At 42.9% G+C, this 25,905-nt stretch overlaps 1 protein-coding gene across 7 annotated transcripts in view; it reads right to left on the bottom strand.

The window, feature by feature from the left end:
* Positions 1 to 25,905, bottom strand: part of LOC117258600 (IQ motif and SEC7 domain-containing protein 1-like) — a 259,415-nt gene that overhangs the window by 219,958 nt on the left and 13,552 nt on the right. For 5 of the 7 annotated variants that reach the window (XM_078169732.1, XM_078169731.1, XM_033629638.2 and 2 more), the window contains exon 2: positions 18,683 to 20,844. In XM_078169732.1, coding sequence (XP_078025858.1) covers positions 18,683 to 19,419 — 737 coding nt within the window. In that variant the 5' untranslated portion in view covers positions 19,420 to 20,844. The remainder of the gene's footprint in view (positions 1 to 18,682; positions 20,845 to 25,905) is intronic. The other 2 variants (XM_078169733.1, XM_033629637.2) reach the window with 1 other exon arrangement.

Here is a 25,905-nt window from a genome sequence, read left to right as displayed (position 1 = left end):
CCTGTGTGAGACAGCTGGCAGCTTCTTTCCCAGAATGCACTGCGACTGTCCTCTCGGGTTTTGCTGTAGTGTGGATGGATTACCGGCGATGTCATCAGACCGAGACGCACAGCAGCAGACATTTTCTACCAACGACACGGGAGATACTGCACTGCTGGCCTCAATACACACTCACACACACACTCACACACATTCGTAGCATGGCCCCATTTCCAGAAGACTGTGATAAAATTCCTTGAATGTTTTATTTATTTCATGATCTCTTGGATCCAGACCAGAGGATGGACGGGAATAAAAGGAAATAAATCTCACTCAGTCAGAGACATGCTGATTCAAACGTACAGTCACGTGTGAGGGTTTGTATTGTGAGTCACAGATGACCACATCCAGCTCTGAAGACAACTCCCATCTGAAATACAAAGGTTGGATCGTCCTTCCCTCGTTTGGGTCTGTCTCTTGGGGAGGAGGGTGTCTGTTAACCAGCTGTTAACCTAATCACTACGTCCTCATTATGTCCTTTAAAGCAGCTACAAGGAGTTTTAGGTGGTTATGAAACAGTCTCAGTTTAATACCGATGCCTCTATATGACCTACATAAGCAACAAGACTATCAGTAAGAACACTGGGTATTTCTATATAGTTATTCTTAAAGCCAATCCAAGTCTCAGTACTTCCCAAACACGTTGCATTGTCCCGTCTTCAGCTCTCTCTCTGACCACGACTAAGAGTGAAACTCGTGCTTTCACTTTGAGTCCTGGTTAGAACCGGCTCCTGCGTTTGGTTCAGTATTTCAGTCTGCATCTTTTCCCGTCAGTCTGCTGCTCAGTATAGAGCCGCACAGAAGCTCTGTGAAATAAACTCACATCTTTACATCAGCTGGCTGCCAGAATATTCTCTGTGCCATCTGTGTGCTGAGATCTGCTGCCAAATATCAGCCTTTACAACAGGACTTCACACGCTAGTTAATGTGCTTTAATGCAGCTAAACGTTTACAGATGAGCACAGATCCAAATGTTTTACACTCAGGTGAATACTGTTGTGTTAATCAATAATATTTTCCTCACGTCACACCAGACAAACGGTTAAAACTTAGGCCTCTGTATTTTTTAAAGTTTTGATACTATGCTGACTCCAGCTTCAGTCCTGCCAAAAATCAAGTGACTGATGTACATCATGTTGTAAAGGCAAGCAGTAAAGCTCCACAGAGCTGACGCCCTCCTCATAAACCTGAGGGCGCTTTTCTTCATTATAGTAGCCAGCTAGGCTAGCTGACTAGCTAACCATGCTATTTAAAGACACTGGGGTGGCATTGCGTAGTTAGCCCTATCTCAACAGAGCTGTGTCAGCACTTGATAAATGTCTGGAATCACAAAACTATCATTCTGCTATATGTAAAAAAAAAACAAAAATTAAAAAAAACAACAACGACCTCAGGCTTGTTTTTGTTCCTTTAAACCAATCACAATCATCCTGGGCTGGGCTAAGCTCAGGATGCAGCGATGGTGCCATGGCAAAATAGTGTCAGGGGGGAAACGCACACAGTGACAGGGCTAACTGTTAGCATCACATGGCTAATATTACTCAATGGTTATTAACAGGTTCAACGACGTAGTGGAGCCGTTTAGGTACCGGTGGGATTTTGTTGGGACCGTTTAACAGCTCAGTGTTGGGTGTTAGCGCTGCTGCTGTGTTAGCTTGTGCTAACCAGGCAGGAGAGCGACTCTGTTTACGGCAGCAACAGAAAGTTTACTGATCTGATGAGTCAGGAACTTCACCTGATCCTCCATCGGCATGAGGGTGAGTTGATAATGGGTGAATTTTCATGTTGGGTGCACTATCCCCTGAACAGGTTTGTAAATCCAGGGTAGCTAGCAGCTTTCGCTCGTTCATGACAGAGTCACAGAGGACGAGGGGGGAGGGGGAGGGGCGAGCTAGCTCTGTTGTGTTTGATAACATTGTTAAACGTAAACAGAAGTGACGCCCAACGGTGCTTAGCGTGCCTTTAATATTGAATTAAAGCCAAGTCCGTTCGAGTCATCTGTCTAAAGTCAAAGTCAAGTCTTTTATCAACATTAGTCAAGCAAGTCTCAAGTCATCATTTTTGCGACTCGAGTCTGACTCGAGTCAAGTCATGTGACTTGAATCCCCCATCTCTGCTGGAAAGTGCTGTTAAGTTTAGGACACATTTTCCTCACAAATACAACATGCTAACATTATTAGCACAAGTCTATGGCATTTTATATTGTCTAAATTAGCCTCGCGCCTATTTTCCTGGACTAAAACCAGAACCAACAGCAACATTTAACAAAGGTAACGTTACAAAATTTGGCCCCATTACAGCTCACAATACAACATGCTAACGTTATTAGCACAAGCCTATGGCATTTTACATTGTAGAAATTAGCCTATCAAATGGCGGACATTTCTGGGGAGGTGCACGTCAGGCTCTGGCGTAGGCTCTGCATCTACACAGATGGCGTCAATTCGTCACAGAGGTATAAATCCCACTTTATTGCCACAGTCTTTAAGCAGTGAGTCAGACCACCACTGGAGTGATGATTAAAATGATAAATTCAACATATACAAAAACAAACGTAAATGCTACTGACAATACGGACAAAGCTAACTGTTAAAAGTGAAGTCACTAAGTTAAGAACAAAAAGGTACTTTGATCACTGAGGCTGGACGTTTAGGTAAAATTACTGTAGAGCTGACAGGAAGTAACCAGACATGCAGTTCATGAGACAGATATACATCACACCACAGTGTGAAAGTAGAGAAATTACATATTTATTCTATATAAGTAGACATTTTGGCCTGATGCTGGCACTACAGGAAAGGTCTGGGGGTCAGCAAAGTCTTTGAGGAAACATCTTCTGAGGACCATGGATATGAAAAATGAATTTCATGCGAGTGTGAGCAGTGGTCGTCGAGATATCTAACGTTGGATGGATAAACAAACCTGCTGCTATTCAAGCCAAAAGATTAAAACCCTCCACTGTGTGAGTGATTAGCATGTTAGCATGTTTAGCATTTGTTTGTCAGTCCTTCCTGTTTGGTCACAGTGATGTCACTCTGCATCACAGCGACTCAGCTGAACACGCAGATGTGTGGAGCGAGTCGATGGAAAAAGCTGCAGAGGAGCCGAGCGTGTCTGCTGTTACGAAACCAACGTCTCTCTCCTTCCTCCACCTCCTCCTCCTCAGCCTATCGAGCTGTTGCCATGACAACGTAGCATTTAGCACCCCTCCTCCTGGACCCTGGGAGGAGGGGTCCACCTTCACCACCAGCACTAACCGGCTTCATGTCTCATTTCAGTGTTGCCAAATATAACAGACAGACGGACTGACAGAGGGAGGGAGAGGGACACGGCACCGTGTACGAGTCATGGACAGTCTGTGTGTGTGTGTGTGTGTGTGTGTTTGTGTGTGTGTGTGCGTGAGAGAGAGAGAGAGGGAGAGAGAGAGTGTGTGTGTGTGTCTCAACATCCAGGTCAGCTGTAGAATGATTACACCATCAATCAACAAGACTGATATCATCTAACTCCTGTCTCACACACACACACACACACACACACAGGCTCTCTAATTAGATTGTGTGAGTTGCAGGGTGACTACGGTGAGCCCGAGGGGACAAGTGTTATTAAGAGATTTGGAGTTTTGTGACTTGCTGCATTTAAACTGGACTGGAAATGATTTAAAAAATGATGTAATGCGATTAAAAGTTAATTTCAGTTATAAAAAGATCATTTTAAGGATTTCAGCGGATTTAAACTGATGGGCTTTGACTGGCTGTGACAGCCGAGAACGTGTTTTATGAGGATGTTCAAGGAAGAAAGTGCAGAGAAACAGAAAGAGACGAGGACATAAAGTAGTTTTAGGAAAACGCTCTTGATCAGGTTTGTGTTCTTTTCTTAAAATCAGCCGGTGATGTCAGTTAACGTTTAATCGCATGCAGACAGTCATTTCTTCGCCTGTCTGTCTTTTTCTCCCGATGGTCCATGTCTCAATAACAAAAACAACGCTTTCAAATGAACCTTGTCATGAAAGAAAGACAGAAATCCTCTTGTTGTTGTTTAGTGGCCACAGTGTTGGGTAAGGGTTACTTTAAAAGTAATCAAAGTACATTACTGCGTTACTTTTTAAAAAAGTAACCAGTTACTTTAATGCGTTACTCCCTGAGTAAAGTAACTCAGTTACTTTAAAAGTACTTCCAACGTTACTCCCTGAGAAAAGTAACTCAAGCACTTTTAAAGTACTTTTGAGTATTCTACATTTCCTATTGGGCAATGGACCACAGGGCGCTAAGCCTACATTTTTTTGTGTCTTGCCTTCACTGAGATCCAGTTCTCCCATCACAGCCGTCACTTTGACCAGTAGAAACACACAACAATCTGCTGCCGTAGACAACTGTAGCTATGACAACAACACCCCAGCGTTTTTAATATTTCCTCTAGGGATGTTACCACACAGAGTAAAAGGGAGAAATGATGGTGTGAAACAGCAGAGGCACTTTGTCAACCCGGTGAGTTAATGTTACTGTCATTAGCATCAAGCTAGCAAACAATGGTACATCCTCACGGTCGGACATAAAGTAATAACATTAACAAATAGCAGCGGGGCTTTTACTCACCACAACTGCAGAGGCTCCCAGCTTCATTTGAAACAAACTACATTATAGACGCTCCGTTATTTATTAATCCCTCTGTGTGTTTATATGTTTACTTTTTATCCGCTCCGTTGTCTTTATAAAGTTAACATATCGCACCGTCATTTCAAACTCAACACTTGTTTCAAATTAAAAGCCCCTTATAACCTCGGCTGAGAGAATCCCTCCATTTTCTAAATAGGCTTTTATTCTGAAACATTTGTCAGAACTTCCTGTGAGAGATACAGTAGCTTGATAGTTTACGTATGGCGCTTCAAATGTAGCTCCTGCCATCAGCTGACGCTTTTAGGTGACTACAACAACATGTCAGCTGGCACATGAACAGACACAGTGACTCAAATAATAGTGAAAGTAATAAAAATAGGACAAGAATAACCAGATGACATCACACACGCCGTGAAAGACGACCGGGAATAATTGGTGAGTACCAGCGTGTAGCGTGTACCAGGCATAATGCAAGTCCTGAGTCTGAAATATGTCTGTCAGCGAGTCCTACTCCACCTCTTGAGACTCCACCGTAGACAACGGCAGCATTTCTCCGACCACGTAGCGAGCCACAAGCTCCGTGGCTTCTTTCAGACTGACAGGTTTAACGTTATCTCCGTTATTAGAACCAAATGACAGTCGTTGCTGTTTCGGAGCTGAAGGACCAGCGTTCTAAAAGTAACGGAAGTAACTGATGTCTTGTTTGAAAATGTACTTAAGTATTTGATTACTCCAACAGCAAACTAACGCGTTAGGTTACTCGTTACTGCAAAAAGTAATCAAAGTACTCTAACGCGTTACTTTGTAACCCAACTCTGAGTGGCCATCTCCAGGGCTGAACAATGAGGCCAATGCAAAGGAGCTGCAGTTCCTCTAATGACCACTTGAGGCTGACTCCAGAAGCGAGTCAGTCCCCATAGATTTCAACACTCATGACAACTGTACGGGGGCTATATAACTAATAATCTAATTAATATCAAACAAGTAATAACTAATAATTTGTGCAGACTTCCAAACTGTCATGTCTCCAGCAGTGTGTGACAGGTTTAAGGGCTGATTTACGAGCACACACTTACTGATCATCATCTGAAAAGCTCAACATCTCTCTATTTATGCTCTCAACAAATAACTAAGGTGAGACAACTAGGATTTGTTTACTTACAGCACAGCTACACTCACAGATAACTGAGCCTCCTACCTGCCTGTCAAACACCATCAACCCACAAACCTTCTCCAGTCCGGACTGAGTGGAGTCCTGTGGGGTGAAGCTGTGAAGTCTGCGAGCGGAGCTAGCTGCTAACAGCCACCGCTGCAACTAACAAACTCCACAAATCCATTCAGCAGCTCCACCATCCACAGTCAGACACACACGGCTGATTATTTACTGCTGAATTACAGCTCACAACATCCTGGTGCAGGCTATTTACTGGAGTTTACCAGCCTGTCGCTCATGCTGCATTTGAAGATAATTACAAGCACAGCATTTCTCTACTTTCAATGTCCAATAGTCCAACACAAACATTTTGGTCTCACTTTGTCTCGTCAGTGAAAATGAAACATAGATTTCCTCTTAGTTTTTAATATCAAGATCTATGTTCAGCTCGCCATGGTCTGGTTTTCATCATATAAAAAAGGTCGTTATAGTTTTCATTAATGAAATGAACACTGTTCAGCAGTCAGCACAGCTTCACATTAAATATACAACAAGAGATAAATATAATCATTAAGTTCACCTGACTGTGGGTAAATGTAAAATTTAAATGTATTTGCATCACCACACTTTCCACCAAACTATTTATTACCAAATCACTTCCTGTTGCTGGTGCTTCCTTCTCTTCTGAACTGTTTTCTGCAGATGAAACAAAGTTCTTATTTTCAGTCTTTGTTCTCACTTTCAAATATTTCGTTGGACAAAACTAAACACAAGATGGACGCCAATGGCCCTCCTGCCTCTGTCCTGGCTGATAGTTGCCGTCATGTTTTACTTGGTTGAGTCACGCTGCTGCTAATCTACAGCCGGTCTGATGCACACCTCAGAAATTGGAGTCATGGATTAAAACAGATCAATGAGTGTTCAATAAACAAGCTGATCTATGGCCTGATAGGTTCTAATGTATTGATCCAGACATTTAATCATCCAGCTGGGGGGTGAGGTTCATCTGCAGCGAGGAAGGTGAACGACAGAGGGAGAGAGGAGGAAGCGGAGGTAGAGAGAGCTTCAATCACAAACCATATGATTACCACAACTAAATCAAATCTAACACTAATTACATATTAGTGCACCTTCTCTCCTTCTCTCTCTCTCTCTCTCTCTCTCTCTCTCTCTCTCTCGTATTCTATTACTGCATCTTGCTAACTCGGCCATTCTGGATGTCAGTAACTCGGCTTCTTCTCCGGAGCCTTTGTGCTCCACTGTCTCTCAGATTAACTCATATCACAGCGGTGCCTGGACAGCGTGACGTGTGTGGTTGTGCTGCTGCCGTGGTCCTGCCAGATGCCTCCTGCTGCTGCTGCCATCATTAGTCATTAGTCATACTTCTACTGTTATTATACACATATGACTATTGTCACACATGTATACTGTCAGATATTAATACATACTTTCAACATATTGTACCACAGTAGCCAGAACTATAACTATAATATTATTACTTTCAATAATGTTGTTGTAAGCTATCAGCTGTGAGGGTCATAAGGACAGAGGGATGTCGTATGCTGTAAAGCCCTGTGAGGCAAATTGTGATTTGTGATATTGGGCTTTATAAATAAAATTGATTGATTGATTGATTGATTGATTGATAAACAGCTCCAAAATACAAAAAATGTCCACCTGGACCTTTAAGCTCTGCCATTTCTCCTCTAATCATCACGCTGTAACCTGTGACAGGCTGTTATGATACCATGACTATCACACATTCACATGCATGTAGTTTTTTGTTGAGCTGTGGGCGTCATGTAGGTTTACATCACCAAAGGTTTATGACAAAAATCACTTGACGACTCTGATTCCTGTGTGCGCACGACAAGAGAGGAGAGATGCTGTGTTGCTGCCAGAGGAGCCGTTGAATGAGTTCCCTCTGAGCGCTAAGAGAAGGAAAACATTCAGGACGCCACAGTTTATTCCACACTACTGAAGCTGCTCCTCTTTTTGGAAACACCAAGGAGTCATGCTTGTTGTTGCCATGGGTAACAGTATGAGGTCAATATGTCAACAAGTCCAAATATCGAAAGTATCACAATATGAATTTTTCAAACTAGTCCATAGCCATTGGTAGCTTTGTCACCTTCTACCTATGCCAGTCCTCAATGCCTATGTGCAGTTTCACAGATTGACCACGTCAGTGAGTAGAAAAACGTGGGACAGACAGAATGACTGACTGACAGAATGACACACTGACAGTTTCCGTGATTATGTACAGCATACCATACCATGACTTAGTCATACCAAACATTAGAAACAACACCAACATTGGTCCACAGGGGGAGCCACAGCGATCGGTCGCATTTTAGCCATTTTGAAGCATTTTTCTGTTGTTATAGCGCCACCCAGTTGCCAATTAGAGTTAGATAAGAAATGAGCTCTCTAGCGCCCCCATTTTGTTTGATGGGGTCAATAATGGAGGGGTCCCCTCAGATTATGTGTGGTCATATGCCTACAAAGTTGCGTGGTGATGGGTGAAACCCTTGAGATGTTATACACCTTTATGTGATGAGCCACGCCCTCCGCAATATTCATTGCCTTATAGAAGCTCAGTTTTAGTAAGTTTTCCAACTTTTGCCAAGAGGGAACTTTAGATATTGGTCCCTAGATTATGTTCACCCAGTTTCATGCAGATCGCTCAAACTTCCTAGGAAGAGATCCATTTGAAGTGTTTTTCAAAAAATTCAAAATGGCGGAAAATCTATATTAGCGGAAGTTATGGGTTCTTGAGGCAAATGTGTTCCTCATGAGGAGAGGCATCTCTGTGCAAAGTTTCATGTCTCTACGACATACGGGGCATGAGATATGCCCATTCAAAGTTTGACATTTCAGTGGGTTGCTATAGCGCCCCCCTTTGGCCAATTGATGTAATATTGCTTCATTCACATCCTCTCATGACCCTCTACCACTGTGCCAAATTTCACATGGATTGACCAAGTCAGTGAGGAGAAAAACGTGGAACAGACACACACACAGAGTTTCATCATTATATAGTAAGATCATATTAAAAATTATACCGGTATTATTGTGAAGGAAATTATATGGTGCACACCTCTAGCAGACAACGAGCTACAACCCAATTTTCATCACAAGCCGTCCTCTAATGATGTTCTCTGTGTGCAACCAGCTGCGAGACGATCACAGCGACTGTCTACAAAGTTCAACACCAGAAACAGATTGCCTACAATGAAAATATTCATTAACTTCACTCTGTCGTGTCCCCAACATTACTTGGCACACACAGTTATTACAACTTCTAAAACACATTTCTAGGGAAAAAAAGCGTTTGCTTGAGCCAGTTGAAGATCAGAAAGACACCACCTCTGCCTCATTTTGAGCCGGAAGAACCCTGATATTAACCTGTCAGCATCTGCTGACCAGGAAATATGAGAGGCAGCAGCTGCAGCACATCTGAGATGAGCAAACGTATGCAGCACCTTGTGTGAACTGACCTCATTAAAAGACCCGTGTGCTCGTCTGTAATCGGCCTCCCGCCTGATCTGAGCCGTTTAATTGGTGCTGTTTGTTGGTGGAAACATGTTTAGCTCAGGACTATCAGGCAGCAGGCAGTGCTGATGAGGGGCTTTCAGTTGACCTCCCATAATCTACTGAGTCAAGACTTTTAGCTCCCACACACACACACACACACACACACACACACACGGACAAAGAGTAAAATAAGTGCAAAATCACCACAAACACACTAAATATTGAACAAGGTGTCTTTAGCTGTCAGAAAAATGTGAGCTTTTTGTTTAACACATTGAGGACGATGGCTGAGCATCTACACTTGGCAGGACTGTTTCCTGGACACTGAAGTAATGGGGTAAAACCACACACACACACACACACACACACACACACACACACACACACACACACCTGGTGCAGCAGTGCTGCTGACCGAGCTCATTTACACTCGTGTTATCGTCATCAGCACACAGAGAACGAGATGTCAGCAGCTGTTTACAAAAACAGGGTCAGAGAGAGACAGAGAGGGAGATGCTATCTGGAGTCTGAAATTAAAATCCTTTCAAGATCGTGTCCACTTCTGTGTTTCTGTGAGCAGGAAAAGACACAAAGAGGAGGTTTAAAATAAAGAGACTTCATCTCGACCTGGTATCAACATGTGATGTGTATCTGGGTAAACGCAGGTGTGAACGCACACAGAACGGATGCGATCACATCGTCAGGCCACAGCTACAGAAAGCTCGTGTCTTGATGGTGACCCCAGAGTCACAGAAACTCCTGCAAGATGTTATATTCCATGTTTCTAGTGAACATCTGAACCGAAGCTGTTATCTTTGACTGACCCTAACCAATGTGTGCGTTACACCAAGCAAGCGTAGACAAACCATAAAACAGCAAGATGAAAATATTTTGAAGTGGCTCGCAAGAGTTTCACCATCTACACCACGAGTCTAGAGAAGGTCCGGCTCACACTGTGAGCAGGTTGTAGCCAGGTGTTAAATGACATCTGTACAGTGAGGTCACATTTGGGGTAAAAGTACAACACATCTTGTTTCAGTATTCATTAAAGTGTGTTGTAAGATGACTGATAAAATGCTGTTGGTCTTACAGTTCCTTACACCTTAACTGCCGAAATCAATCGCTGATCTGACGCCAGCGATCTCTCTGAAACACATTAGTAATCTGTATTTCTCACTGTGCTTCTTAAAAACGCTCCTAAGCCTCCTGTGAAAGAAAAATGCATTTCCCAGATCGCTCTTAGCTCAAGAAGATCTTTCACTAAGGAGTTGTAAGATCGAGCTGACCCAGTCTTAACAATCTTCTTAGCGACCAAACGCTCACAGATCCAGCCGCGTCAGGCAAATTAATATTACACTAAGCAAGGAGATGTTAAAACAATGCACAGCGTATATATTTTGATCTATTTTATACTTCAGATTTATATTGTTTAGCATTAATTGGTGACAGAAAAGAAGGAATTTCATTCTGCAGGGAAACGCGTGTCCTTACTGTGCATATGACAATAAACACTTTGAATCTTGAATCTATATGTTTTATGAAGACCCTGTGTGCGCTCAAAGCTGTGGCACAAGTTACGCACCGAAATCTGGCGGAAGAAAAATAATAATAATGAGAAATATAAGTATGAGGAATAACAAGTGTGTTCCTGTATGTGCTGTGCACATCAGCCACTCAAATAAAATGAATCATCATGACTATCATTTATCATAATTTGTCCGCACATATCTGCATGCACATATCAGATAGTTTACCGCACCCAAAAAATGCGGCTCAACAGAAACACATCCACCCTCCAAACCTGCGACATTTCACAGACATCAGGCAACTGACAGGTGTAATTGAGCTCAGCTGGAACCTCATCAAGGGACGCTCCACCTGCTACTCTATATAAAGGCGTTGCCACATCACACGTGTGAGATACCATGGCTGCTTTACAGCATGTTCTCGCTGCTAACCAACAGCATCGCGGTGCGCGAAGCCAAACCGTATATGTAAATTAATTTGAGCCCACTCGGCGTGCTGTCAGACCGGGCTGTCCACATGAAGTACCGGCTGCGATACAACGCCTCATCAACTAGTGTCTCCACACATCCGGAGGGCAACCCGGTACAATTTCACCCTCAGCCCGGAGGTGCAGTGCCCGGCTGCGCTGCGTTTTTACGCAGTGGGGAGCTTCCTGGAGGTGGTGGGAGACGGCACCGGCCTCAGCAAAGCGTCTGTGTTTTGTTGTTTAAATATAATACATTTCCTCATGATTCTCTTACCAAGACTACTTCTTATTTAGTTGTGGTCTTGTTTTCATCATGAAAATAGGTCATTAACAAATATTTATGTCTTAGTTTTTCATTAGAATTATTAGAACACACTTACACACGAGCAGCAGGGAATTAGTGCGTTAGGTAGCAGCGCTGTGTGTGACTTATGTGCTGATGAAGTGGTGGGTGATCGATTTGCCTGACATCGATTGATTTAGTTTCAGCACCGCGGTAGTGGACAGCTCCTGTTGAGAGCGTCTTAAAGAGCGATCCTAAGAAGGGCATTAAGAACTCATCTGGAAAACACTCTTATCTTAGCCACCCTTCTTAGCTAAGACGTTCTTAAGATCGCTCTTAACTGGGAAACGCGGCCAATGTTATTTACTCCGGAATAAATCAGCAGTGGAAATAAATTGGATTTCAGAGAAAGACAGAACACATACCGCATGTAAATGATGACATTATGAGATAAAACACGACTTAACGTTAGGCTGAAATTAAACCGAGCTGTTCTGTCAAGAGACGCAGTGACTTAAACCAACGGTGAGGAGGAAAAAAGTCTGCTAGCTGCTAGGCTAATTTATGTAATGATCATGTTTAAGCTAATAACGTGTGACTAGCAAAAAACAAATGTTTTGTCCATGATAATTGACAGTTATTACTTTGGCAAGTGTTGTTCATCTGTGTTTTATGGCTGTTTGGAGAAGTTTGCCTTCAGGGTTTGAAGCCAGATACGCCTTTGTGATAGTTTTATGAAAAAGACGATGGTTTGGGTTCAAATTAAGATTCCTTCCAGAAAGGTCTCTCTGACAGAAAGCCCTGAACGTTAACTTATCCCATGTGCTGTGTAATGTGTGTTAGTGGAGTCAGTTTAAAGTCAGTTTAAAGTAAAGTTAAACTTTACTGAACTTGTACGGTTACAGTTATTTACATTATTTATGTTGTTTTTATCATTCATGGCCAAAAGCAAAAAAGAAGTAGGTGGCATCTTCTTCTCTGGCAGACTGTGTTAAATGGGCAGATAATATCGTCTCATATCGACAGCAGGACCCTAAATCGCATCAAATAGAAATCGTATTGTGGCAGACTGCGAAATATCGGCAAATACTGTATTGTTGTCCAAAGAATCGATATGATATGGCATTGTGATGAAACTGGTGATTTACACTGCTACAGGTTTATATGCATACAGTAAGCACCATATCAAGATGATGTATCCAGAAACAGATCACAGGTTAATACCAGGAGGAGGTAGGTCACAGAAACAAAGAGAGGATCTGCAGAACAGAAAAGTGAATGATGCCTCCTCTTTAAATTTCTTTTGCTCCATTTTCTCTCCTCTTCATCCATCTGAATCCTACAGATCTGACTCCTCTGACTCCTCCACACCCACACTGCAGAATCACATCACTCTGTCTCTCTCTTCATTACCATAACTGCTCTCCATCAGTCTTTGCCTTCAATAAGATCAATAAGATGTCACAGCACTGATGTCTAATGATGGTTACGCCACCGTCACAGTCACACGTGTTCAGATCATCTCTGACGACTGAGCGCTGAAGGTTTCTGTGATCATCAGCACCAGCCGAGGTTGTGCAGGTTTGTATTTACTGTATGCAGCAGTGATGTTCTGCTTATATCACACTGTAAGGGTAAATCAGAAACTCACAGATTCCAAGTATCCTGTGTGATTCCCACCTGAATACTACAGAGTGAAACTGCAGCCAGAGGAAAACATGATATCCTGACAAGGCTGTTAGCAGAGGCAAATATGTCACAAATACTTCAAGTGCAGAAACCCCCTCGCTCACGCTGCTCGGCTACAGGACGGTGAGTTCACTGTTTCCTCGTCTTCACTCTTGAATCTTTAATAAAAACATTTAGGATCATGGTGACGTTTTGCATTTTTTATTCCGTTTACTTCACTTCGGTTAAAGCGTCGACTTGAGGCAGCTGTGTGGAGTCGACGCGTGTTGTTGTGCTGTGGTGAGTTCATGCGCTGCGAGCCTCTGCCCTCAGTGGGATCCACGATTTCACTGAATAACTTAATGACCTGATTGAGTTTTGCAGTACAGCTTGTTTACGAGCAAACTGGCTAATAGCGACCCATCAAGACGAGCGAGGCAAATATGACCTGAATTTATGAACCACAAACCCTCCGTGTTTCCTTTGGGGAGTCTGTAAAACACAACATTTCTCTTCTCTTCTTCTACACTTTCATTTCAAACTGGCCACAAATGGAGATCTGTAAACAACCAAGTGAGGCACAATGTTTGCAAATGCATGTGTTTGCTTTGCTAAGCCTGTGCAGCATCACTGGAACATGTGTGCACACATAATTTAACCCTTTCAGCTCTGCAATACAAATGGTCCAGTGCAGTGGTACTCTTGCTTATTGTGATGCCATTTCTTGGAGTAACTTCAAATGCTTCATATCCCTAAAATCTGTACAACCACAGCCAAAAGGTTTTGTGAGTCAATAAACCAGAATAATAACTAATACAAGTACTGAAAATGTGTCATTTGAAAAAATAATACAAAAATCTGATAAAAACACAAAACATTTTGATCCAAAAGTTTTTTAAAATGTAAAAAAAAATAGGCAAAACATTTCTCAACACTCCTCAGCTTATTTGAACTGTGTTTATTATTTAGTTTTTGCTTTGTGCACATTTTTATGAGCAGAGTGCAAAGGCGTTTTGGTAGATTCATCATTCATTCCTCAGTGGCACCACCATGCATTTTGGCACGCCGTGTAACGACGCACAATGATGTCATAATGAGAATACAATGTGATGACACGGAAGACAGGAGCCATCGCTTTCTGCTACAAAAAATGAATGCACTCGCTATTTTTTTAGACTTTTAGATTGATACATAAAGGATTATGAAAGCCATAACGGGAAATTCCAGCGCAATTCCAGCAAAATCCTACGTCTGCTCCATAACGTAACAAAAGGTCATGACATGATGATGGGGAGGACAGAAGCCTTAGCGTTCTGTTTCAAAAAATGAATGCTCTAGCTATCATGGTTTTTATTTTAGATTAATATATACAGGGTTATGCAAACAATGATCTGGAAGTTCACAGGGAGATTCCGGCGCAATTCCAGCGAAATACTACGTTTGAGCCACCTGTAAGGAAAGGTAACTTGAGGTCAGGACATGATGGGGATAACAAAAGAATTAATGCGCTAGCTGTTATGGTTTTTATTTTAGATGTATTTAAACAGGATGATGCAAACACAGATCTCCTGCAGCCGTCCATTTTATACGGGTTAATATGCGTTTTAACTGCACTTGCAAAATTGATACTGTTTACATAAATATCTGTGGCAGTGGTTTGAGACTCACAGCTCATCACCCTTCAGATGAAATGTTTAAACTGCTTCTTTGTGTGTCTTGTTTCTTCCTGCTCCAGCCTGAGGTGCTGCAAGGTGCTGCAAAATAAATCAGTGTGAGGGTGTTTTGCATTTTGCTGCATCATGCCCACTACGAAATCACTCAGGAACCCGTGTAGGCAGCTCTGCAACATGCTGTCATGCCTCCGTGCCATAATCTGCCCCAGTGCAGTGTGGGATTTATTGGATCACACTCAGTCACTTGAAGAGGCAGCGAGCAGCCGATTGCACTGTGTGATTTCATAACGAATCAGTCTTATCTTCGCCGCTGTCAGACTCCATCATTGTTCTCTGCCTGTTACATCATTTGCAAGCTTGGGGTCAGCTTTTTCTCACGATATCAGCTGTACCTGAACGTCCCATGACTAAGGGCTCGGAGGATTTTTTGATTCCTCAAGATGCCTCAGATGAACCCAGATCTGAGAGTCTGAGTCACACTCTGCACCTCTGTGTACAATCTGTTTTACTTTTTGGCTGCTCGTATGAGAGCTTATAAGACAAAGCAATAGTACTATTAAATCTGTCTCCATGAGTCATCACTGCGTTTCCCCAGCCTTCATTTCTGCAGGTCTGTCGGGAGCCTCTCTGTTTGCAGAGGAGAGGAAGCGACGCTCTATGTTCCCAACAGCAGTGCAAGCTTAGCAAAGCTTCAAGCGCTCCCAGCACCGAGCGAGGTTAAAACCATTTCAACTGTTAGCGAGAGCGTTGTCCTTCAAACAGGTTTTCCACAGTTGCATAGCAACAGCAATCGCCATGACCAGCGCTTCCAGAGACAGCGGTTAGGTGTTACCAGTTACAAAGGCACTGCCTTGTACACGCATGGGATGACTGCAGCCCTGCATCCTGTTGCTTGCAGCACCACACAGCCCTGTGCACAAAGAAGACTGCCACAGACGGCAGCGAGGCTCCGTCGTTCTCAACACTTCCTGATAGGATGCTCCTAAGATAGTGTTGCCAGGCAACAAACCCAATTCCAGGCAGCGAACAGAGTTCTGACTGAAAATGTATTCAGAGCAACAAAATTACGACAAAATGAGAGCAAAAAACAAAAGCTACCTGCTAAGTGGTTACCATGGTGATTAGTACAGCGACCAACTTCCCTTTAACATAAAGCACAGCGTGTTTTCTTCATGGTCAACAACCAATCCTATTGCTTAGCAAAAATATCTATTACATAACACTGTTCAGTCTGTGCTCCACCAATTATCAGTGTTAGAGATGCTGTAGTCGTTTAGCTGCTGTGTCTCTGGAGGCTAGTGCTCTCCTGCTCTCCTGCAATATGTAAATTCCCACTACAGCCTTCCACTCTGTAGCCCTATTAGCTGATAAAAGGATGAATATTTATCAGCCCTGCACACACACTAATCACACTATCTCAGTACAGAAAGAAGGCACACGGGGCATCAGCTGCCCCCTCTCCTCCGCAGGAAGAAACACTTCAATGTTAAACTTCAACAACTCATCTCTCCTACTCGTACAATAAATTAATTCAGCAGAAGAGCTTTACCTTTAAATCCGTTGCTTGCACTTTTTTATTTTGCCAGCTTAGAATCAAGCAAGAAGATATTTCCAGGTCAAATTTAGCATGTGGGCACGTGTTTCTAGGCTTGCACAAAACCTGCGTGAGAAAAGCTGCAAAGTTAGTAGCGATCAAAGTCAAAGATTGACACAAGTTTTGGCAAAACAGACCATGGGATGAAAGACTGGCAGCCAAGTTTGAGTTTGGAAATTTAGTGAAAGGATGCCATGATAACACCAGTGCCTTGTTTCCACTTACAAATGTGACTGGTGTCCATAAATCTGTAAAGACACTCATGATGCCTCTAGTGTCCGACGCAAGGAAGCATCGTATTGTAATACTTTTGTGTGGCATTATCGTATCATCACACAGAGACCAGGTATCAACTATTTTTATTATATAAATTATTAATTTTTATAATTATATATCAAAAATACAAATTAGAGGTTTGGTAGCCTGCTAGAGTCATATCATCTTTTTCAGTTTACTAGATACATTTTGCTGCAATAACAGCAACTGAAGTGAGATGAACAGGCTAAATAAAACTGTTGATGACAAAGTTTTCCTTTGGGGACATAATTTGCCACTGAAAAATGATAATATAGGTGCTTTCTAGGGATGGGCATCAATTTTTGATTATCGATGATTGATTGTTAAGGCTTTTGATCGATCACAAATAATTTTGATCAATAGTCGCAGTGTTTCCCCTACAATGCCTGGCATAGGTCCGGCGAGCCGCCGTGCCAACGAGACCCCCCGCCCGGCGAGCACGGCGGCTCGACAGGCTTATGAGAACCCGCCGGACCTATGCCAGGCAAAAAAATCAGAAACAGACGGAGGCTCTAATCGCTCTCCAAAACCTCAGCGGCTTCCCTTGAGGCCTCTGAAAACACTACGCCATTGAAAGACGGAGATTTTGCTGAAAACTGAAGCCTGTAACTCTGGCTGGCAACGGTTGTAAACACCCAGGGGTGAACTGCGCATGCACGCCATTCTTCCTCTTTGGCCTGGGGGGGTTGAAGCTCAAAACTGGGGCAGCTGTGCTCTCTTGCGGCCACAGTCTGCACTGCACTCTTTTGTTTTCTCTCTTTTGAAATACTCGCTTATCAATTAATCGACAATTGATCGTTAATTTTTTTGATGATCGAATAATGAATTTTGATCGTTTGCCCATCCCTAGTGCTTTCACACTTGCCCTGTTTGGTTCGGTTCTATCAAACTCAGTTTCATTTGCCCCCTCAGTGCGGTTCGTTTGGGCACGTGTGAACACAGCAATCACACTCAGGTGTGAACACATCAAAACAACTGAGACCTTCTTGAAGAGGTGGTCTCAGTCCGGTTCCAAAGGAACTCTGGTGCGGTTGGTTTGTGGTGAGAAGGTGTTGCGACCTGGATGTGAAGCAACTGCAGTCACATGACACATTGTTTGGGTTAAACATGAGCATGTTACAGTCCTGGAGGATTATTAATGTGCACCTCCTCCTGTGCTGCCTTAATATGCACATTCAGCACATCCAATGCATCAAAACATTGTTTTCTAGTTGGAGCCGCGCCTCGTTTTCAAACTGTATGCTTTGACTAAAATGAACAATGACAGCAATATAGTCCACGATGAGCAGCGCTAAAATCAACCTGCGTAGTTGTCCCTCCATTGTGACATTAGAAAGTGTCACATTTATCTTGCAAGTGTACTCTTCTTCAACGTTTGCTTTACTTCCTGGATTTTTCCCACATGGAAATTCTGACCAATCAAGAGCAGTGTCCTCTGTACATGTGTATGTAAGTGGAAACAAAGCACAATGTTCTACAGCAGTTCAATAACAATCACAATGGATGTTTAGAGGCATATGTCATCCAATAGAACGGCAGAACTCATTCTCTAAAGAAACATTTCAATGAATACCAACCGAGTCATTTTATTGGGAGATTTAAAGCCCTTTGATACTTCCTCAGTATGATTGAGTCGTAATCAAAATGGCATCCTCTCTCAGTTTTTCTTACAAAATAAACTTATTCACACGTTTTACAATCCTGAGATTCTGGTTGTTTTCCAGTCTGTATATAGAGTTCGATCATTTCAACCCACTGCTGAGATCAAGTTTGCCCTCCTTGTGCTATCTTTGGCTTTGGTTGTAGTAAGTATACCTTAAAGTCTAACTTACGATTTGTGGTGGTGGAGGGTGTGGGCGTGGTGGTTGTTGGAGGCGTTCGCTCTGTGCAGCCGCTCGAGCCTCTCCTTCTCTTTCTCCACGAAGTTGGTGTTGGTGCCAGTGCTGGTGGAGGGCACTCGGGTCAGCCGGCTGTGGGCCCGCGGCTGATCCCTGGGCGGGATCGGAGGAGGGGGAGGTGGAGCCGGGGCTGGGGAGGAGACTGGAGCTGGAATCTGGGTGGGGATCGAGATGGAGGGCGGGGCCGAAGCCGGGGCAGGAACCGGGATCGCTGTTGTACTGGTGCTATTGGAGCTGTTGTAGGAATGGTGGGTGGAGGAGGAGGAGTGGTGGTGGTGCTGGTGGTACTGATGGTGGTGGCTGTGGTGGAGGGGGATGGAGGAGGGAGGCTGGGGAGGAGCTTGGTATTGGCTGTTGTGGTGGTGGTGGTTCTTGGTGGAAATGGACGTCGACATGGTCTGAGTCGGAGGAGGCGGCGGAGGAGGAGGAGGGAGAGGAGGCTCAGGGGGAGGAGCAGGTGGAGGAGGAGCAACAGGTTGCCGGTCCAAACGCAGGTCCTTGTTCTCCTGGCTGAGCCGGTCCAGTTGGACCTCCAGCTCCTCGATTCGGCGCCGCTGAGTTTCAAGAAGCTTCTGCTGGCTCTCGATGATGTTGTTGAGTTCAAGAAGGTACTCCACTGCCCGGTTGGGGCTTTCTGGGCTGCCCTGACCTGGGCCTTGATTAGCATCCATGACTAGCTGGTCTGAGGGTTAGCACAAAGGCTAATGGCTAGGGAACCTCAAGCTAAACAACCGCTGGGGAAATGCTCAAGGTGACCAAGGTTCACTAATTCTAAATTCTAAACTACAGAGCCTGAATGCTGTTGGCTGTTACAGTTGGTTAGATCCAGGTTGTAGCTAGCACTGAGGCTAAATGCTAAACGTCTGCACTGGATGAAATGCTGCCTGAGTCACAGCTACAGCTGGTGCAGAGCCAAAGGCTAACTCGCTGAGTGTTAGATATCACAGGGGCTGGTAGATTGGTGACACAGGTAAATGAGCTAGCAGGCTAGCACAACTGAATAAGACTCAAAACAACAGAAGAAACTGGACTCAATCCTGTCTAACTTGGCCACCGAGCCTTACTATGTACTCTACTATCTAGTCTACAACCTAAAACCTAACGTCTAAATAACTACGAAACTATTCCCTATGGCCCTAAGCCCTACACCCTAAAAACTAAACTACCCTTCACCCTCCCCCCCACCAGAGGTAAGTGGGGGGGAGAGGACTTTTTCTTCTTTGAGTTCTGTTTCGAAGATCAAGATGGACCTCGTCCTCGCTGGCTCCAATCAGAGAGGTTTACCGAGTCGTCGACCATCCCCTGGTTCAGTCAGGCGTTTCTGCTGAGGTTCAGACCCATAACGGTTAAAAACAGGACAGATATAAAGAAAGGATTGTCTCCCCCCCCCAAAAAGTCTTTCTGTTTGTCAGTGAGTCAGTTGTATCCACTCTTTACACTCCATGCAGAAGATCACAACATTGGTTTCCAGGAAGCAGGTGTGGAGAACTTCACTGACAGAGGCTTTATTTGTCCCTCTGTGTCAAAGATATTGCACCTTATCATTGTTGAGCAACAGAAGCTTGTCCAGCACCAGTGGTACAAGTGATATTTTTTTTCCCTGCATCCAATACAAGTGTTTTTCCAGCAGAAATGCAGTCTGCAAAAGCTTGCACGAACTCCCAAACAAGCTGACTAACAGCTGGCTCCCCTGTTGTGCCTCATAATAAAATCCCAGGGTCAGAACCCCTGCGGTAATTCTCCAAGTCAAGAGTTTTCTGAGCAGGGAAAGAGAATTCAGTTCAGACCCTCTCCATCAACAAAACAGCCTGCAACCAAACCCAGGGAAATCAACACAACGCAAAGCTCCACGAAATGAAAATGGAATGTCCGTCGAAGATCATCTTCTGACAAACATGGAAGAGGAGAGCGTCACCTCTTCCTGGTCCATGGGTTCATCTGCAGGCATCAGCCTGTCGTCCTGCAGTCGGTCTGTCAGAGGAAGTGATGCGCAAAGGTTAAATGTCATGTCAGACGTTTGTCTTCTTCCTGGATACGATGAGGCATCTGGGATTCACGGTCATTATCTTTCCACTGGATGGCATATCCAGATCCTTCTTCATGTCATCCGCCCGTTACATGAAAAAGAGGAGAAGAAAGAAAGAAAAGATGAGGAGACAGGAAGTTGTAAAACAGGAGAGGAAGAGCCAACACAAGTACAAACTTGTGATACTTTTAAAACGTTCTTTCTAGGAGAATCACCTCTTTATTTTTCCTTGTATTATCATTTAGTCTTTGCCCTCTCGGTTTGACTTCCCGTACTTTTGCTTTTATTTTAAATTTGATATTCTCACCTGTTTCTAATCTTTCATCTTTACTTCCTGTCTCTTTTATTCTTTTGTCTTTTTGCCTGCTCTCTTTATCTCCATCCTTTCTCTGCTCTCTTCCTGATCTTTCCTTTTTCTTTTGCTCTCTTTCCATGTGCAGTTGTCTTCCTCTATGTAGTTTTCTCTTTTCATATAGCTGTTACTGTCTCATCTCCATCCCTTTCATTTCTCTCTTTCTCTGTGGTTGCTAGGAGTGTGAGGTCTCTCAGCCCATAAATACCAATGACATGCTCTGTCTAAGCCATCAGAGACAAGAAAAATCATCACACCCCATCAGCCTCTCCTCCTACACTCTATCACCATCCCTCCTCCGTCTTAGTCCACCTCTTTTTGTCTCTCGCTCTCTCTTTCATTTCATTTTCTATTAATTTCACTCAGTTTTAGATCTTGTGCTGATCTCTGCCGATGCCATCCTGTGATGTTTTGTGTGCATCACTTTATCAGTGCAATATCTAAAGTCAGTACATTTCAACACTGCTCTTGGTCGCACAGCCCAGGCAAGAAGAAAATGTTGGTGTTGCACGTTTCTGCAAACCACCGATATTTTACATTTTCATACATATCATATCAACGTGTCCAAAGTGACGTAGTTCTGGTTACATGGAGATGAGCCGACTGTCATCTGGAGGAGAAAGAGATGGTTTATGGCGTGAGACCTATATGAGACAACTGCCAAACTGTATACCACTGTTTGAGAAAACAAACTACCAAACTGGTTCAGCAGCATTTCCAGTCATGATTGTGGCATCATAACCAAGAATTTTGAGCCAAAACATTTGGGCTGGGCGATAAAAAAATAACGATGATTATCTAGATATGATTTTACTCAATAAAGATATAATACATGTTTGATAAATCCTTGATAGAATTAAATGTCCCATCCCCCCGTAGTCAGGGGTGGTAAACGCCACACCATAAACACCAGCTGTCACCTCCCATTACCAAAAGAAAATGTGGAAGTTGTAGTTTTCTGCATCGATACAGAGTCCACGGCGTACGCTACACTGTAGCCTGACATGCACCTCCCCAAAAATGTAACTACACGTCACGGCAAAAACAATTAGGCCTCACAAAATAGCATTTTAAATCTTGTGTGTGATTTATCCTGGCTTCATATGAGCAGAGGAAATCTCCGCTAGTCGCTAATTTAAACAATGTAAAATGCCATAGGCTTGTGCTAATAATGTTAGCATGTTGTTCCCTCAGTGGAAACCAAACTTTGATTTACTTTAATCTCACAAATAAGAAACAGTAAATTGTGAAGACAATAAAGCCTCCACAAAAAATCATTTTAAGTCTTGTGTGTGATTTATCCTGGCTTCATATGAGCAGAGGAAATCTCTGCTCATTGTTACGCTAATTTATACAATGTAAAATGCCATAGGCTTGTGCTAATAACGTTAGCATGTTGTATTTGTTTGGAAAACGTGTTTAGTATAAGACAGTTGTTTTGTTAGTGAACCTTGTGAGTTGCAATGGAGCCAAATTTTGTAACGTTACCATTGTTAAATGTTGCTGTTGTCCCTGGCTTCATATGAGTAGAGGAAATGTCCGCTGGTCACTAAGCTAATTTATACAATGTTTTGTGCTAATAACGTTAGCATGTTGTATTTGTGGGGAAAATGTGTCCAGATAAAGACAAGTGTTTGTCTGTGAATGCTGCGAGTTATAGTGAAGCTGATTTGTGTACTTGTGTACTGAAACTGCCTCTATTAAGCCATGTTTAATGTGTGTTTAATGTGTGTTTTTAATCAACTAAACTTTATAGCATTACACAGAAACCTCACCGCCCACTAGTGTTTTGGAGGTGTAACTGCAGAGTGACACAGACAGACCTCCACAGAAGTATAAATGCTCACAACAGCGACTGTGGCGTAGGCACTGCATAGAACTGACGCACAAATATAAATCCGCCCTAATACGTACAGTAATGTTAAAATGTTACAGCAACATTCAACACCCTTATAAAGTTAACACCGTAGCGCTACCCCACATTTGAATTCACCACATAATGTTAGCAACAGTAGCTGTAGTGACTTTGACCTTTGACCTTCAACCACCAAATTCTCATCAGTTCACCACTGAGTCCAGGTGGACGTTTGCGCCAAATTTGAGGAAATTCCCTTGAGGTGTTCTTCAGATATGATGTTCACAAGAATGAGACAGGCAGCTGGGCAACCCAAAAACATCATCCCTCCAGTGAAGGCTATCGCTGGCGCACAGACATAAAAACGCCAAACGGATGGCATTTGGAAGAACAGAACAGACGCTCAGCGCCTCATCACACTGCTGACATTTGTGGTATAGCGTCAATATGAGGTGCCCGAATTGCAAAGAATTTTTTAAAAATACGCTGGCCTCGGGGGAAAAAAAATGCTTTTGTGGACATTGAGACTAAGATGTTTCTTGGTGCCATGTTGAAGGATATCTTGGTAATGAAATCCCTCATGCTGCTGAAAATGTGCACACTTTTCACCAGTTGCCACTTGAAGTCACTAATGTGCAAAAATGCTGCCTTAGAAAAAGTTTCATCAGTAGATACTGCACTATCACGGTGAACACACGCATGCACGCACGCACGCACGCAGGAAATGACCAGCTCTCTGGTCTTTATTGCAAAGCGGCCAAACACTTTCAGTTTTTATATCTCTTCCCATTAAGCACATTCAATTATTCATGACTCACTAACTGACCACCATCCCTCTCTGCCTCTGTCTTCGTCAGGGTCTCTCTACCTTTCTCTCTGCAGATGGTTGGCTGGTGCTGCCTGAATGGTCTGTTCCAAATATACTGTACATGAAGCCAGGCAGAAACATAGGCGCCCATAATGGTGTTTATTGAGCTCCCATTTCTGACACTGAACGGCATCTGTAAAAGTGTTTTTTTTAAATCATTTTTATATTCTCATTTAAACTGTGACTGTGACCTGAATGACAGATAAATATATAGTTTATCAACTCTTTTGAATTCACACTTCTGAACTCTTAAAGCAGCAGTGTGTAGGATGATTTAAACTGGTAAAAACAATGAATCAAGTTCACATTAAAAAAAACAAGAATCAGTGTTTTTCTGACGCTGCAAACTATGGTGGCAGTGATGTACATAAGAATACAGATATGTCCCTATCAAGAGCCAGTGTTTGGTTTCATAGTTCTGGGCTACTGTAGAAACATGGTGGTGCAACATCGTGATCTCTGTAGACAAAGACCCACCCCCTATATAGACATAAATGGCTCATTCTAAGGTAACAAAAACAGAACTTTTCTTATTTTCATGTGATTATACAGAAAAGAAAACATACTTATCAAATTATATTCTATTTTTGCCAATATATCCCCCTAAATCCTACACACTGGACATTTAACTGCATTAGAGAGTAACTTAGCAGTAAGTTAATTTTCTCTAGCTAGCGGCTAGCTAGCATGTTCTGGTAGTGATAAACCTGCAGAGAATGATCGGCTAAATCTGCAGCTACCTTCGACTTTAAAGAGCTGTAGAGTGAGTTTCAACTAGTTGTTTATCTGTTCAGCAGTAACGTTACTGTTCTGGTTTTCTCTTGCTGCTCTCATAGCATCATTTTCACAGAAAAAGCAGTAAAAAGCCAATTACACTACCTGCTCTGCAGCAAACAGCGGACAGACACAGTTAGAAACTAGCTTGTGAGCACAGTGGAGCATTTAGCAGCTAAAGAGAGAGACATTTCCCTCAGGGGTGGTGGAGACCAAAAACAGAGCTTAAAGACAGTAAGTAGCGGAGTGGACACAAACACAAAGACTCCTAGTGAATCATCATGTTGCTCTGTAACTGCTGGATGTGTAAATAAGCAACTGTTTGCTAAAAGCTCAAACACATCTCAAAAGCTGGCGACATCTCAAAAGGTGACGATGCGTCAAAGCTGTGTTCACGTGTTTCAGTTGACCAAAAAAATATCACTTAGTGTAAGTTTACATTTACTGTTTCCAAAGTCATTAATGAACCTTCACACTTAAACTCTGGTCATTTGATTGATTTGACCCTTTGATTATGTTGAATTTATTGTTCCAAATAGAGGCTGACATTTTTTACGGGATTCTTGCATGATGGGAGTCAATTTCACTATTCCTCACTTGACTGTGATGAGACAGGAAACAGTCAACGGCAGTAGGCGGGAGAATAATAATAACAATATTTAGCTCATAATGTGAAGTTAATCAGGAGCTATTAGTTTGTTTCCAGAGAGCAAAGGAAATATATGCCCGACAGTATGCAACGTTTTCTCACAGAACGGTTCGTAGGGTATCCTGTTAGCATCAAACTAACTGACTGTGCACTACTTATTTACCACATGGTTGTAGCAGTTAGATTCAAAATAAGGTTGTTAACATGTAGGTTTTCACTTTCAAGGAATTTGTTCTGTATTTCGTGCACACAGCGAGCATACAATTCATATATCACGAGGAAAAAAAATTAGAGGCAAAGTACTGCAACAATCATGAACATAGATAAAGAGTAGAAAAGCTACAATTAAACATTAAAATGAACATAACTATGTGCAATGAAGCTGTTTCAGCTGTTACATTAGGAGTTATTTCAGCATTATGCCATCCACCTTATTTCCAGGGGCACTACTGCAATGATTTATGGGTAAAACTTCCAACAGGCAGCAGAAGCACCAGTAAACTAGTTAGTTAAACTATGGTTAGTCCCAGTGGCTAATTTTGGAGGCGAATGGCCAATGACATTTCTTTTTGAAAGTAATTCAGCTCCAATTTAGCAAATACCGCCTTGTTTTTAACAAATATTTAACCAACG

The sequence above is a fragment of the Epinephelus lanceolatus genome, chromosome 8, assembly GCF_041903045.1.
Source record: "Epinephelus lanceolatus isolate andai-2023 chromosome 8, ASM4190304v1, whole genome shotgun sequence".
Lineage (NCBI taxonomy): Eukaryota > Metazoa > Chordata > Actinopteri > Perciformes > Serranidae > Epinephelus > Epinephelus lanceolatus.
This window is presented reverse-complemented; position numbering and strand designations above follow the sequence as displayed.